The sequence below is a fragment of the Antedon mediterranea genome, chromosome 6 (assembly GCF_964355755.1).
Source record: "Antedon mediterranea chromosome 6, ecAntMedi1.1, whole genome shotgun sequence".
Taxonomy (NCBI): Eukaryota; Metazoa; Echinodermata; class Crinoidea; order Comatulida; family Antedonidae; genus Antedon; species Antedon mediterranea.
Genome location: NC_092675.1, coordinates 23,006,794 through 23,019,298, shown reverse-complemented (window position 1 = coordinate 23,019,298; position 12,505 = coordinate 23,006,794). Strand labels below are relative to the sequence as shown.

Genomic DNA, 12,505 nt, shown 5'->3' with positions numbered 1-12,505 from the left:
TTGTTTTTAATACACTGCCCTCATGCGGTCGTGTGTAAAAAATCAACTTTGACATCCGAAAAGATGATGATGTGTATTCGTGGATGAATTGAGCCTTGGTGGATTTCACTAAATTGACATTTAAACATGTTTACTGAATTGTATATTGCTGTCAAACTTTAATAATATAATCATCATCTAATGAGTATTAATATTAGGATATCAAGTGTTAACATTTATACTGATTTCTTTAATAATTGTGTTTATTAACCTAGGCTACAACCTGGCTTATCAGCTGGAGGGTCCATTGACACAACAACCGGTAATCAGTCGCCATGTCCGTGGGCGTTCTTGGAATGAATACCCACACGCCGGCCTACGAATTTGAACGGGCAAAACTGTTACCAACAGTGGGACAAGTTCAGAATGTACAAAACGCTAGAGTATATGTATTTGGGGATGCAGAATTGTCTGATGAAGAAGTTAAAACTGACGATACAGCGATTGAATTAACTCAATTGAGAACTCGAAAAACTGACAAGTCGAAACATGGAAAATCAAAAAAGAATCATGTGAAAAAGGAACCAGATGAACAGGTTTTGTTAGAGAGACAAATAAGACCATCGGATACTTTATTAGGATTTGCGTTGCAGTATGCTGTTCCTGTACGTACAGTATCTCATACTAGAAAAAAGCATTAATTAATAATAATTTAAATTTGTTTCAGACAAACACATGTGAATGGCAGTGCTGCGAAATGCGCTGTGGCACTTTTGCACCTACTAGATCTGATTATCTTTAGGGTCAGGTACAGCCACTGATAATCGTTGCTTTCAATTGAATCTAACACAATGCACTTGTCAATTGCATGACGCACTATACGACCCCCAGAATATGTGCGCCATTCTTTTCGATTTGCATCATATTGTATGTACAGTATACCATGAGGCAAACCTGCGTCAAAAGCAATTACACACCCATATTTTAATTAGTGACAGACCTTTTAAAGAACAATGATGTCCTTTGGTAAATTGATGTTCATTGAGGTGAAATAAAGAAATAAAAAATATACATTTTTAAGCCTACCTTAGTTTCAATATTCAAATTTTATTCTTATTCCATTTTCTATCAAATGCAAATATGACAAATAAATGTTTAAATTGCCATGCATAATAAAAACCATTCAACATTACATAATCTACTATACTGTAGTAGTATTTAAATTTCAAATTGATATTGATTAAAATTTGCTTGTAATTTATAAAACAGATTTTAATTATTAATTTCAATAATAATATATTATTTTCAGGTTGCAGAGCTGAAACGAATTAATAATCTGCTTCAAGATCAAGATTTTTATGCATTGTCCAAAATTAAAATCCCTGTAAAACGTTACGGACTTCTAACTGAAATTAAGGAAGAAGAGAAACGACGGCGTCTACAAGAAAATGAAGCTGGATTAACAAATTCAACACGCATTGAAAATCTGAGCGAGGAGGACGAAGAGGAAGAACTGTTCAGTGTACGCAAAATTAGTATACGAGATGCCATCCATGATGGCGAGGCAAAACAATTCTTGCGTAACATGGACCGTGATTTAAAACGTATTCAGACAGCGACAACTTCTAAGAAAGAATCGTTAGACGAGGTGCTATCAATGTTGACTGAGAAACGTATTCACCCTTTCCAGCAAAAAACTCCTGCAACGTATTGTGATGGGGCTACATGTGGGTTAAAGTGGTGGACAATGCTTATATTGTTGTTTGTTATAGGAATATTTATACCCGCTTTCTTTTACTATGCATGGTCAGTTAATGAAGGCAAAGAACATGATGGCAATTTACAAGTAACTAATGCTGCTGCTGGTCATTGACGGTACATAGAATCTTTAAAGGGTACAGTAGCTCTGAGCTCAATATTGTCAACATTATAAAATGTGCAACAGCATTGCACAAAAATTCCTGTAGTACCATGTTTTAGAAAAGAGGCTTGGTGGACTTATGCCGACACGCAACTCAACAAAATTAAACTGTGTCGGCATACAAATAGGTGGGGTTTTTATCAATGTTGTTGCAAAGTTTTATATTTTTTACAACAACAATTTGCAGAGCTACCCTTTTGCAGAAATGCATCAGCAGATCCACCAGAACATTTAAAATATGAATAATCTTTTTCTGAAATGATATTTAATTTTCATAATTATTATATTTTAGCACTTTTAGTTTGAACTTGTTCTGCACTGCAGTTTTTTTTTTTTTAGTTATGTGGATCTTCTGTGCTATATTTAATATATTCACATTGTGATGAATCTGAGGTTAAAGTTATTTTATAGTCCAAAAAATGTTGTTGCCATTACAGTACAGTCTTTCTGTTTTCACATCATGCTTTCTTTTAATTAATTGTATCAATGGTGAGAAATTGACCTTTGAATTTAAAAGAATTTGTAGATTAAAATGATAAATTTACAAAACACACCATTACCAATCTAAAAACATTTAGTTTTAATGTATTGCTATAAATGTTCAATAATGTATCTGACAATTTTAAAGAAGCTAAAGCAATATCTTTTCTAAACATACACACTTTAAGTAAAATTTGAAATGTTTTAATATAATCTCATTTTTAAATTCTAACTCCAAATCAACTCAGCAGCCTTTTAATTCTGCAATATCATTGTATGTGTGTTCCTTGTTGATCATGTTATATTGTTATTAAATCCATTTAATATATAATATATATATACAAATACTTAATTGTATCTTTAATGTTTGTAAAGCAAACATAGCTTTTCTAGTGTAAGGAGGTACTTAAAAAATGTGTGTAAATATGGACACATTTTGGTCTTCATATTATTTAATTGAATATTTAAAAAAATTAATTACTCATTTACTACAATAATTTCAAATACAGCGTTTTTGGTCAAGATTGAGGTACAGTACTGTTGATCAATGTTTAATTATTATCTTTGTTTTGTATTTTTTTAAGTTTACTTGTTTTATTGATTGATTATGCACACTGTTCGTGAGATATTTTAATGCGATGTTTAATAATATTTACACCACCAACATTAAATTATGTTTATTATTAAGGTTGTGTTCAGACTGATTTAAGGTAATTTATCCATAGTATAACTTCCTACTTGTTGTCTACTGCTTCCAAATGTCAGTAGCTAAATATAAGTGAATTTAATAGATTTTGGCTCAAACAGTGAAGTACAGTATCTGTTCCAGCTTTCTTTTTGTTGATAACCATTTCTCTGTTTATTATGTTATTATACTGTACAGTAGGGTATGATCTGTAGAACACGACAGTAACTTGTACATTTTAAAGTTTAAAATCAGTTCTACTACAGTTAAGCTATGTCTACACTATCAAACTAGTTTGACCAAAAAAGTGTGATGTGCCCAAATATGGCAGTGATATGACATCATCATGTCCATATATGGGCACATCATATTTGTTTGTCACATAAAGTTTGATAGTGTAGATAGAGCTTTAGAAATGTTTAGAAAAATAGTGTGTGGTTGAAAACCATTTACAGATATATATAACTTCAATTAAATATACAGTATTATTTAAGAGTCTGCATTTAAGATTCTACTCTACGGCGATTCAAGTCCAAACAGTTATTGCAAATTTTACTTTGAAATTTACAGTTTATTTCAAAGATATTGATGAATTTATATTTTTTTTCTGTTAGTCCAAGTATGATCTATATCACAACTCTCTCCACTTTTGATATGTCCACTACTATTGTATTAGTAACAGAAAATGTTGTAATTTGGACACATTGATGAATGAATTTGCATAAACTTTGCTTCAATTTTGGGGTGAGATTCTATCCTAGGTGGGCTTATACAAAAGTCACTACAGTTTTTATTTGTGTTTGTTTTCAACACATTTTTGTTTCCCAGCGCATGATGGGTTGATACATATTTTTCATTTCAATAAAGTAAAGTGAAGGTTATGACATTTTTTTTTTTAAATTGTATGAGATTAAGGTGTAAATAGAGAAAATATATACTAGTAATAAAATTCAATGAAGAATAATTTTAAGTCATCTTTGTGTCATGGTTGAGTAAGCATAAATTAAAAAGTTAAATATGCTAATGCAAAATAATCAATGTGCGTAGGAAAATCAATACAATATGCATATTTTACTGGGAAGTTTTGAACAAATAATCTGCAGACTTGCTCCCTAAACTACTCTCATATTATATTAAAACACAGTGCTATAATTATATTTCATTGCGAGTGACCAGCCGCGAATGTGCCTATTATTATTGCTGAGACTTTGTCCCATATATATTTATTATTGTACTTGTTGAAATTGCATTAAACTTTAAACATCTCCCTATACTGTAAAATATTTGATAGTAGAATGGGTCAAAATCATTCATTTAGTTATTTTATTTATTTATTTTTATTTACAAACTTATTTTACATGGATGACATTTTCATTAAAAATAATGTTCTTACAATGGTCCATGATTAAAGAAGTGCATACATAATAGTATAATAGCATAATAATCATAAGTTACAAACATTTTTGTTGTTGTTTTAGATTATAGAAAGATATACAAGTACAAATTTACATTAAATATACAGATCGGGATACAGATACAGAATTAATAATAATAAACAGTTAAGTAATTACATCGCAATTGCACAGGTTCTCAAGTTGAGGTTTCTATTTAAGTACATCATTTTTGTTGTGTTTATATTTAAACGCATTGTAAGAGGTCGCTTCTTGCAATGACATAGGAAGGTTATTCCATACTTTCCCACCAGCATTGTAGCAGCAACCATTTTAAAAAGTACTGTACTGTATGTATCTATTCATCATGTTTTTAAGTCGATTGGTTTTAAACTACTTCAGATTGTATTAATAGCAATGTTAGAAGTGTTTAACACTTTAACAGATGGACAGCAGCTGGACAAAATGTCTATTTACCTAACAATACTATTTATTATTTTGACTTAAAAGCAGTATGTGATAATACAGTACATTCCTGCTTGGATGGAGGCGACATTGATTTTGCTATAATTGCAGTATAAAATCATAATAATTATTTAGGGAGCACTGTTAAGTTCCAGAGCATTTCTATTATTTATTAAGAGTTATTTTAAATATACTGAGAATTGTACACATCATTAAATTGTAATACAGTACAGTATTTATGTTTTTAGCTTTGAAAATTATGCTCTTAAAATGATATAACACTTGGAAGTCCTACATTTAAAGGAACATAAAAACATACAAAAAACACAGTAATTTGAGGTTGGAATTAGGACCAATTTCCTGAGGAACCTAATCATTTTCGCCTACCTTATGGGGGTTGTATCGTCTTTATGGCAGACATTCTGTTTTCTTGTCTGCCACAAATGCTGTTACAACCATCTTCTTGAGTTTCCTTGTTGTTTATTCGCAATGTAAACAATAATATAGACCACTTTCTATCAGGTATTTACTTAACTCACTGACAAAACAATAACATATACTCATCTTTGTTTTAATAAAGTTTTTTTATTTATACTTTATTTTAGTACAGCCTGGAATGTTCAGAGTGAACAATCAGTAAGCAAGAGTTCGCATCAATAGCTAAAGACACTATCCGACAGTAAGTTTGAAAAATTTGCAATACTTTTTCCATGAAGCCACCTTACACCGGTAAATATTATTCAATTGGTCACTATTTCAGAAGGTACATACTGTTTATCATCACCATAATTCGCTTATCAAGGCCGTAGCAAGAGGTTAAAAACAAACGAGGCAAAGATGCTTTAAATGTAATTCCACCCACCCCAATTCTCCAGCACAGATCATCATATTTTATATTAATACGGCACCGTACTGACGCGGGTATAAGAGGGTGGTGAAAATTTCAGATAAGGCGAGTGCCTCATGCTGGCTATGGCCCTGCAGTTATAATGCTTTTACATTAAAGCGGACAGAATTTAAACAAAAGCATCAGTGTATTTACTACATGCACTCCGAAAAACTCTCTATCTTCAGTCTAAAAACAGTTTCTACTATTTATGCAGTTTGCAAACAATCTGATAACATATTCATAAAGCTAATTTCTCAGTAAATGAATGTCTTTTATCAGATATTTACTACAGTATACATGATCATTCTAGGTTTACACATGTTGCAATAGAACCCATCAATCAGTGCTTGTGACTATCAATGTTTCTTATTTTTCTGTGGTCATCAAGACAGTGTTTTTGTAAACAATAATCTGGAAACACAATCATCTTTCAGTACTTTACAGTACAAACACTAATGTTTGTTCATTCTTATACCATTCTATATATGAGAACCAATAACAGAGAAGGCTAATTATTTTCATCACCATTTTCTAAATTTCACAATATGTTATTTCTCAGCGGAATCTTCTCAATATCTCAATCTTGATACTTCAGTAAACCGGTCCATCTTCTAAGTTATCATCTTCATCAGGTGCAAAATCTTCTCCATTATCAAAATAGTTCACAATGTAATCTGTTCCCTGTTAGTGTTAGAAAATAAGTTTAATGTCAATTTTCTTTAGGAATTGTAGTCTTTTTACAAAGAAAATCAGAATTTCTCTTACTTCTTCCATTTCTTCTTCATCATAGAACTCTTCATCATCTTCTATAGCTTCTTTTTCCTCCTCTTCTTCTCCTTCCTCTTTTCCTGATCCTTCCTCTTCCTTCTTGACCAATTCCTATATAGAAAATTATTTTTAGATTGATTCAAATGGTAATTTGACGAAAGAAAGAAACATACTCATACACATTTAAAATGTTAAAAGTAAAGACTTTTATACCATAAAACAAATTGCACAAGAGTTCTTCTTGGAAAGATCTCAATCAAACCCTACCAAAGCAGCTCAAGCATCATTTCAAAGGAACATTTGGAACGGTGGTTTATTGCTGAGAATGTATACGTTTTAATTTGCTTAAAATATGTACAAGAAATTAGGCAGGCTAAAAAAGGATGAAGCTTGGTGCAGGAGTAATTAGTTTCTTCCTTTGATTTGGTAAAGAAATTTATTATCCGCCTCAAGCTTAACTGGAAACTGAGAAAATTTGGACTAAGCCCTCCACGGACCCACAGCAGCCAGCAGTGCAGCAACCTGCTCAAGAGATGATCCTCTCCTCCTGGTATGAATTAAGAAACATTTCTATTTTAAAAATTATACTAGTGTAATATATATAATATATCAAGAATAATAAAAACCAAAAGAAATTACCTCCAGCTTGTTTTCAATCTCTTTTGTTTTTTGTTTATCTTCACTCTTCTTTTTAAGTGAGGGCTTTATAATGCTTCCTTTAACTAGAAACAAATACTTTGGTAATTTTATTGAAATTAAAAATCTTGTGGGGATAGGTTTTTTTTTTTTCTCTCACTTAAATTAAATAATCATATATATTTATATATACATTATATGGAGGAGCAAACTTAAAGCCTTGGCTTTTATTATTTCTTTTCAACGAATATATTCAGTATTTGTATACAAACCTCTTGATTTCTTGACCCTTATTTGTAGTTCTTTTGGAAACCTAGTCCAATCAGGCGTCCATTCACTGTTGTCTGCATTTTGCCCACTTCCCTGATATTTGTCAGAGTATCTGTCAATATCTGGTAAAACATGTCATAATCAAAAGTATTACAGTATTTGGTAAATATTTACCATTAACTGACAGTAATGGCTTGAGATTCAGGTGAATTAACCTAACTGCAGAGTACCTTTCTTTTTGTTTCGTGGTTTAATGTAAAATGGTGAATCTCTGGAAGATGCCCGAAATTCCTGCTTCAATGCCAACATGTACTCCCTTGCCTCACCAGTTAAAAGAGGAAGTGCTTTATATTCTAAAGGCTGAAAAATAATATCTATCTCACAAAATCAAATTAACAAGAATCTTAAATGGTGCTTATAAACTGTTTTAGATTTGCTCTTTTCTATGACTATGGACTTAAAATAGGTCCATGCTATGATGGTAAAAATCAAGTGCTATTTTAAAGTGAAGGTAAGATTAATATATCTCTCTTATCTTACCTAGATAAACCAAAAAATCAACATTTATTAATTTCTATCAATGGTACAACGGATAATAAAAGAAAAATTGGCGACAGCATGTATAGTTCAAAGATACTGAACTGCTGGCATGGCTGGACCTTTTTTCTTAATAAAGGTAATTGTATTTATTCTGTTCCTCAAGCTTAACTAGCAACTAAGGAAATTTGGATCATGCCCTCTACAGACCCACATGCACCCAGCAGAGCAACGCCTACCAGATCAGCACACTAGGAGACAATCCCTACTCTTTTATAATAGTCTACCAAGTTCTTATCTTGCACTATATGAACACGGGATCAACGGCTTTACATCGAAAGACAAGGCACCAAGAGTAAAGAATATTGCCTAAGGATGCATGTACGGTACAGTTAGACTCGAAACCATGCCTATCACATTCCAGTCCTATATACTGTATGCTAGTCCAATATTATCATTACACCATCGCTCTCCAGTACAAGTACAATATACAGCGATTCCCAGTCTCCCATCCAGAATGCAATCGGGCCCAACGTTGCTTAACTTTGGTGATCGACGAAACCTGTGGTTAACACAACATCATACATGACTGTACTCCACCACCATCCATGATGTGTTGTACTGTATGTATTTATCTAACTCAAATGCCCAACAGTTTGTGAACTGCCACTTTTTGATTTTTGTATCTGCAAGTGGACAGTGGTCATTTACCCAAAGTTGAGCATGGGTCAGGAGGCTACAATTTTAACGGAATCTGCACCCGAGGCTATTTCTCTGCATCATTCCACCTAAAATGTGAATATAAGCTATCCTTAGAACAGGCCAGAGCAGCAATTGTGAGCTGTGCTGAAGGATGAGCCACAATAAATATCTCATCTATACCATACGATATTCACCTACCTCAGACATCAATCTTGAGGGTACATCTATTGCCAGGGATTACAAGAATGACTGAAGCACTCTCCAATCGGGAGAAGACATGCAGACATAATAGCACTGATTCATTAGTACATCTGTTGCCTAATTCTGTTACATGCTGCTACGCAAAGTGAACTTATGACCAATCCCAATTGAACCAATGTTAATAGGGAACTTTCAATTTGCGTCGATCAAGAACCAACGACCAACCTACGCCATTGATGTGTCGTCAGTAGTCGTCTTTGGGGTCAAGACAAGGAAACTGGGCGGTCACAATAGATTTGGTCATAGTGCATGGCACTGTATACCTTGTTTCTCATGTTCTCATTTAAGTGTAGAATTAACCCTGCCATTCTGTTAACACTTCAGCAGTATACTAGTACATTAGGCTGGGCAGTTGAGGCCACCAATGCATTTGGTATACAGTATACAGTATCATATCACATCCCAGAGATATGCATGCCTTCTTTTAAATTCTGGTAGCCCTTTAAACTACCAAACAACCATCTGCTCATCAATTCCAACAGTTGTCTCAAATTCAGCCTCCTGTATAAATTTATTAATGGCTCAATGAAAGTTAGTAAAGTACATGCATATTGTGAATGCTGACAGAATTCTTTTACCAACACAGCATATGTATACATACACGTTTTATTTCCTAGACAATTGGCTGATCGTGGCACATGTCATTGTCAGTCAAGGACTGGATCTGGACATCACAGAGATGCATGCCTCATTAAGATATTAGAGATAGATAGATAGGTAGTTCTTTGAGTTCCTTATCTGCCAAACCACCATTTGTCTGTCAATTCCAACACAACAGTTTCTCAAACACAGATAATTAAGGAGGCATGCTGTGTCTGAAATTGACCCGTGGCTTGCAGTTTAACTGACCTGAATTGTGCAGACTTTCCCTTCACTCAAAAGGGTCGAGTGCTGCCACCAAACGGCGCCCATGCGTCTGTCCACAACAACAGGGGCTGAATGGACCAGTACAACAGGTAACTCCCCAATCTCAAAAGATGAACTGGGTTCTTTAAAGTGCACACAGGCCAGATTTGTACACTGGACCCTCCAGGTTTAAGTCCTTATCAGAGAACCTGATTGAGACAGCCTTAAATTTATCCTTCTCATTACAAAATTCTGTGACCGCAACCAACTTAAAATTCCTTTCTACCAAATCTTGTGATGGTACCACCTCTTAGAACTCTTGGGCAGTTGAACATATACGCTCACACATGAATATAATTAGCTGCAGTCCGAGTGATGCCCTGTCCCGATCACACTGTTGCCGAGAATTACCATCCGTATTTTGGTAGCTTAACATAGGATATACCTGTGCAGTAGTGCTTGTAACTTCAGGCAACATATTGCAGCTTCTAACATTTTGCAGAGCTGTACCGTACCATGATGCACATTGACAGTGGATGCCCCGTCTATACCTTAGAACAGCCAAGGGGCACCGCATATACTTCAATCAATCTCAATACTGCCAATGTCAATCAGCCTGATGCACATGCACTCTGGTGTTGCATGACATGCAACACCAGAGTGCGCTCCAATGGTCTACAGCTGAGCTGATCTTCTATCTATCCTCTACATTAACCTGGTGTTCCCAATAGACAGATGTGATCTAATATTCTACAGACCACATTGACTGCAACTTCAGTCATAAAGTTTTTTTTTAGTACTGTAATGTGGTCGGTTGTATCTAGTTCAGAGCTTATACTGGCTCTGTCAAACCTACAGTGGTGGTATTTTATGAGTACTGGTTATTGTCCGAGAAAGAATCTATTAAAATTTGAAAACCAAGATGGTCTGAGTGTGATTTAAAATAGTGATTCTAACATGCAATCAATTTATAACCATTGACTTGGAACATTTAAGAATTATTTTAAGCAGCCGGCCCTTTAAACTTACCGGAAAAAGGGGAGGAGGCTGTAGAGCACCAGTTGGTAATGCATCTGCTCCACGACCAAGACCCAGTACTTCTGCAGTAAATGATAAAGCTGACCCCCTTCCTCTACCTCGTCCACGACCACCCATTTAGTAAAATCACAGCATTCCACTATTAATTAGTATTAATAATAATAATATTAACAAGTAATAAGAATTACAGTACAGTACAACTGTATTTCCGTTCTGTTTACACTATCAAACTTACTAGTTTGACAAAAAAAAGTATGATGGATTGTGCCCAAATATAGTTAGTACTAGTAGTAGTGATATGCTCAAATATGGTAGTTAGTGATATTACATCATCATATCCATGCATGTAGACAGAGCCTTTAGTTTACTGTCAAACATTGGATCGATATTAATTTTATAGTATTTCTTCTAACTGTTAGGTCTACTACTTTCTAGTACTGTACTACCAGTACCAGGAGGTAAAACAATATTTTTTTCACCTCCCTGGTACTACTGTACTAGGCCAGACTAGGTAGGCCTGCTCTATAAGTATTAGCCTGGCCTGGGATTTTTCCACACATCACAGTCTAAAGACTAGAGGCCTAGCCTACTAGGCCTACTACTCAACTGGCCTATATATCACTTCGTCTAAAAAATATTTTAATAGTGGTAAATACAGTAGTAGTATAGTATATAATAGGCCTAGGCCTAGTAACTAAGCTAGGCCTAGCATACCAAAATAAGAACAAGTTTCGCGGGGAAGACAGAGAGGAGAGGAGTGAGTCACACACGTTGCACACACACCACCAACGACACCACCGCGAGATGGTGGTCTGCATGCCTTCACGTTTCACTAAAATGGTGACCTTCTCGACGCTATGCTACGCTGTTTGCACTGACATTTGTCCACTAGACGATGATCTACCAGAAGGTTTAATCTTTGAATTAGGAAACAGACCGATCCATTTTCAGAGGGGGAAAATTAATACAATTAATAGACTAGTCCTAGCATGGAGGTTATACCTCCATGGTCCTAGCGCGTTTTAGCTGAGCTCAAATAGTTCTACTGGTGACCTCTGAATAGTATTTATACATTTTGTTTTTATTAGGAACCTGCTGATTATAATATGCCTATAATAAAGATAACAACAAACATGAAAAATGAAAACAAGGGTTACTGTAGGCCTACTAATCAATTAAAAGCCTACTTCTAGGTTTAAACAGTGTCCCCCTTTTTTCCCTATGGAAGTGATGACCTTTCCAATTTAAATCTTTTCATGTTTTATTGGGAGAAAATACATCTAAAGAGTAAGAGTGTATTTTCTATAATAAATAATAAATAAACAAACATTTGTGATTAAAATTACAACACTGTTTTCGTATTTTATCTGTATGTTTAAACGAGAATGACTGATTATAAAAAAACGGTAGACCTGAATTATTACAGCAGCAGAACAATGTGAAATTTTAAAACCGTATGTTGTATGATATACTTTAATGAAAGGATTGAGTGTAGTGGGGAAAGAGAGACTGGAATACGCATGCTGTAATATGATGAGAGCTTCTCAGAATTATATAATTCAATGATCTACGCACGTTTTACTTTTCGGAGCATTGTTATGGTTATTATTCCCGTTATTATTATTATGTAGTGGAAA

General features: G+C 34.2%; 2 protein-coding genes across 4 annotated transcripts; one reads left to right on the top strand and one right to left on the bottom strand.

Annotated features, from left to right (window-relative positions):
* Positions 1-83: 83 nt before the first annotated feature.
* On the top strand, positions 84-4,328 carry LOC140051158 (lysM and putative peptidoglycan-binding domain-containing protein 3-like). Its single transcript, XM_072096290.1, has 2 exons — positions 84-644; positions 1,289-4,328. The coding sequence occupies exons 1-2, from the start codon at positions 315-317 to the stop codon at positions 1,850-1,852; spliced, it is 894 nt and encodes a 297-aa protein (XP_071952391.1). The 5' UTR covers positions 84-314; the 3' UTR covers positions 1,853-4,328.
* Positions 4,329-5,530: 1,202 nt separating this feature from the next.
* LOC140051932 (DNA-directed RNA polymerase III subunit RPC7-like) lies at positions 5,531-11,860 on the bottom strand. Of its 3 annotated transcripts, none has more exons than XM_072097282.1 (7): positions 11,773-11,860; positions 10,860-11,007; positions 7,715-7,844; positions 7,487-7,606; positions 7,218-7,300; positions 6,576-6,689; positions 5,531-6,491 (listed from the first exon to the last, which is right to left on the bottom strand). In XM_072097282.1, exons 2-7 carry the CDS (start codon positions 10,983-10,985, stop codon positions 6,402-6,404), a joined length of 663 nt encoding a protein of 220 aa, XP_071953383.1. In that variant the 5' UTR covers positions 10,986-11,007; positions 11,773-11,860; the 3' UTR covers positions 5,531-6,401. The 3 variants fall into 3 exon arrangements, with proteins under 3 accessions (XP_071953383.1, XP_071953381.1, XP_071953382.1); XM_072097280.1 differs by lacking the exon at positions 11,773-11,860 and adding an exon at positions 11,583-11,692; XM_072097281.1 differs by lacking the exon at positions 11,773-11,860 and adding an exon at positions 11,525-11,614.
* Positions 11,861-12,505: the final 645 nt, after the last annotated feature.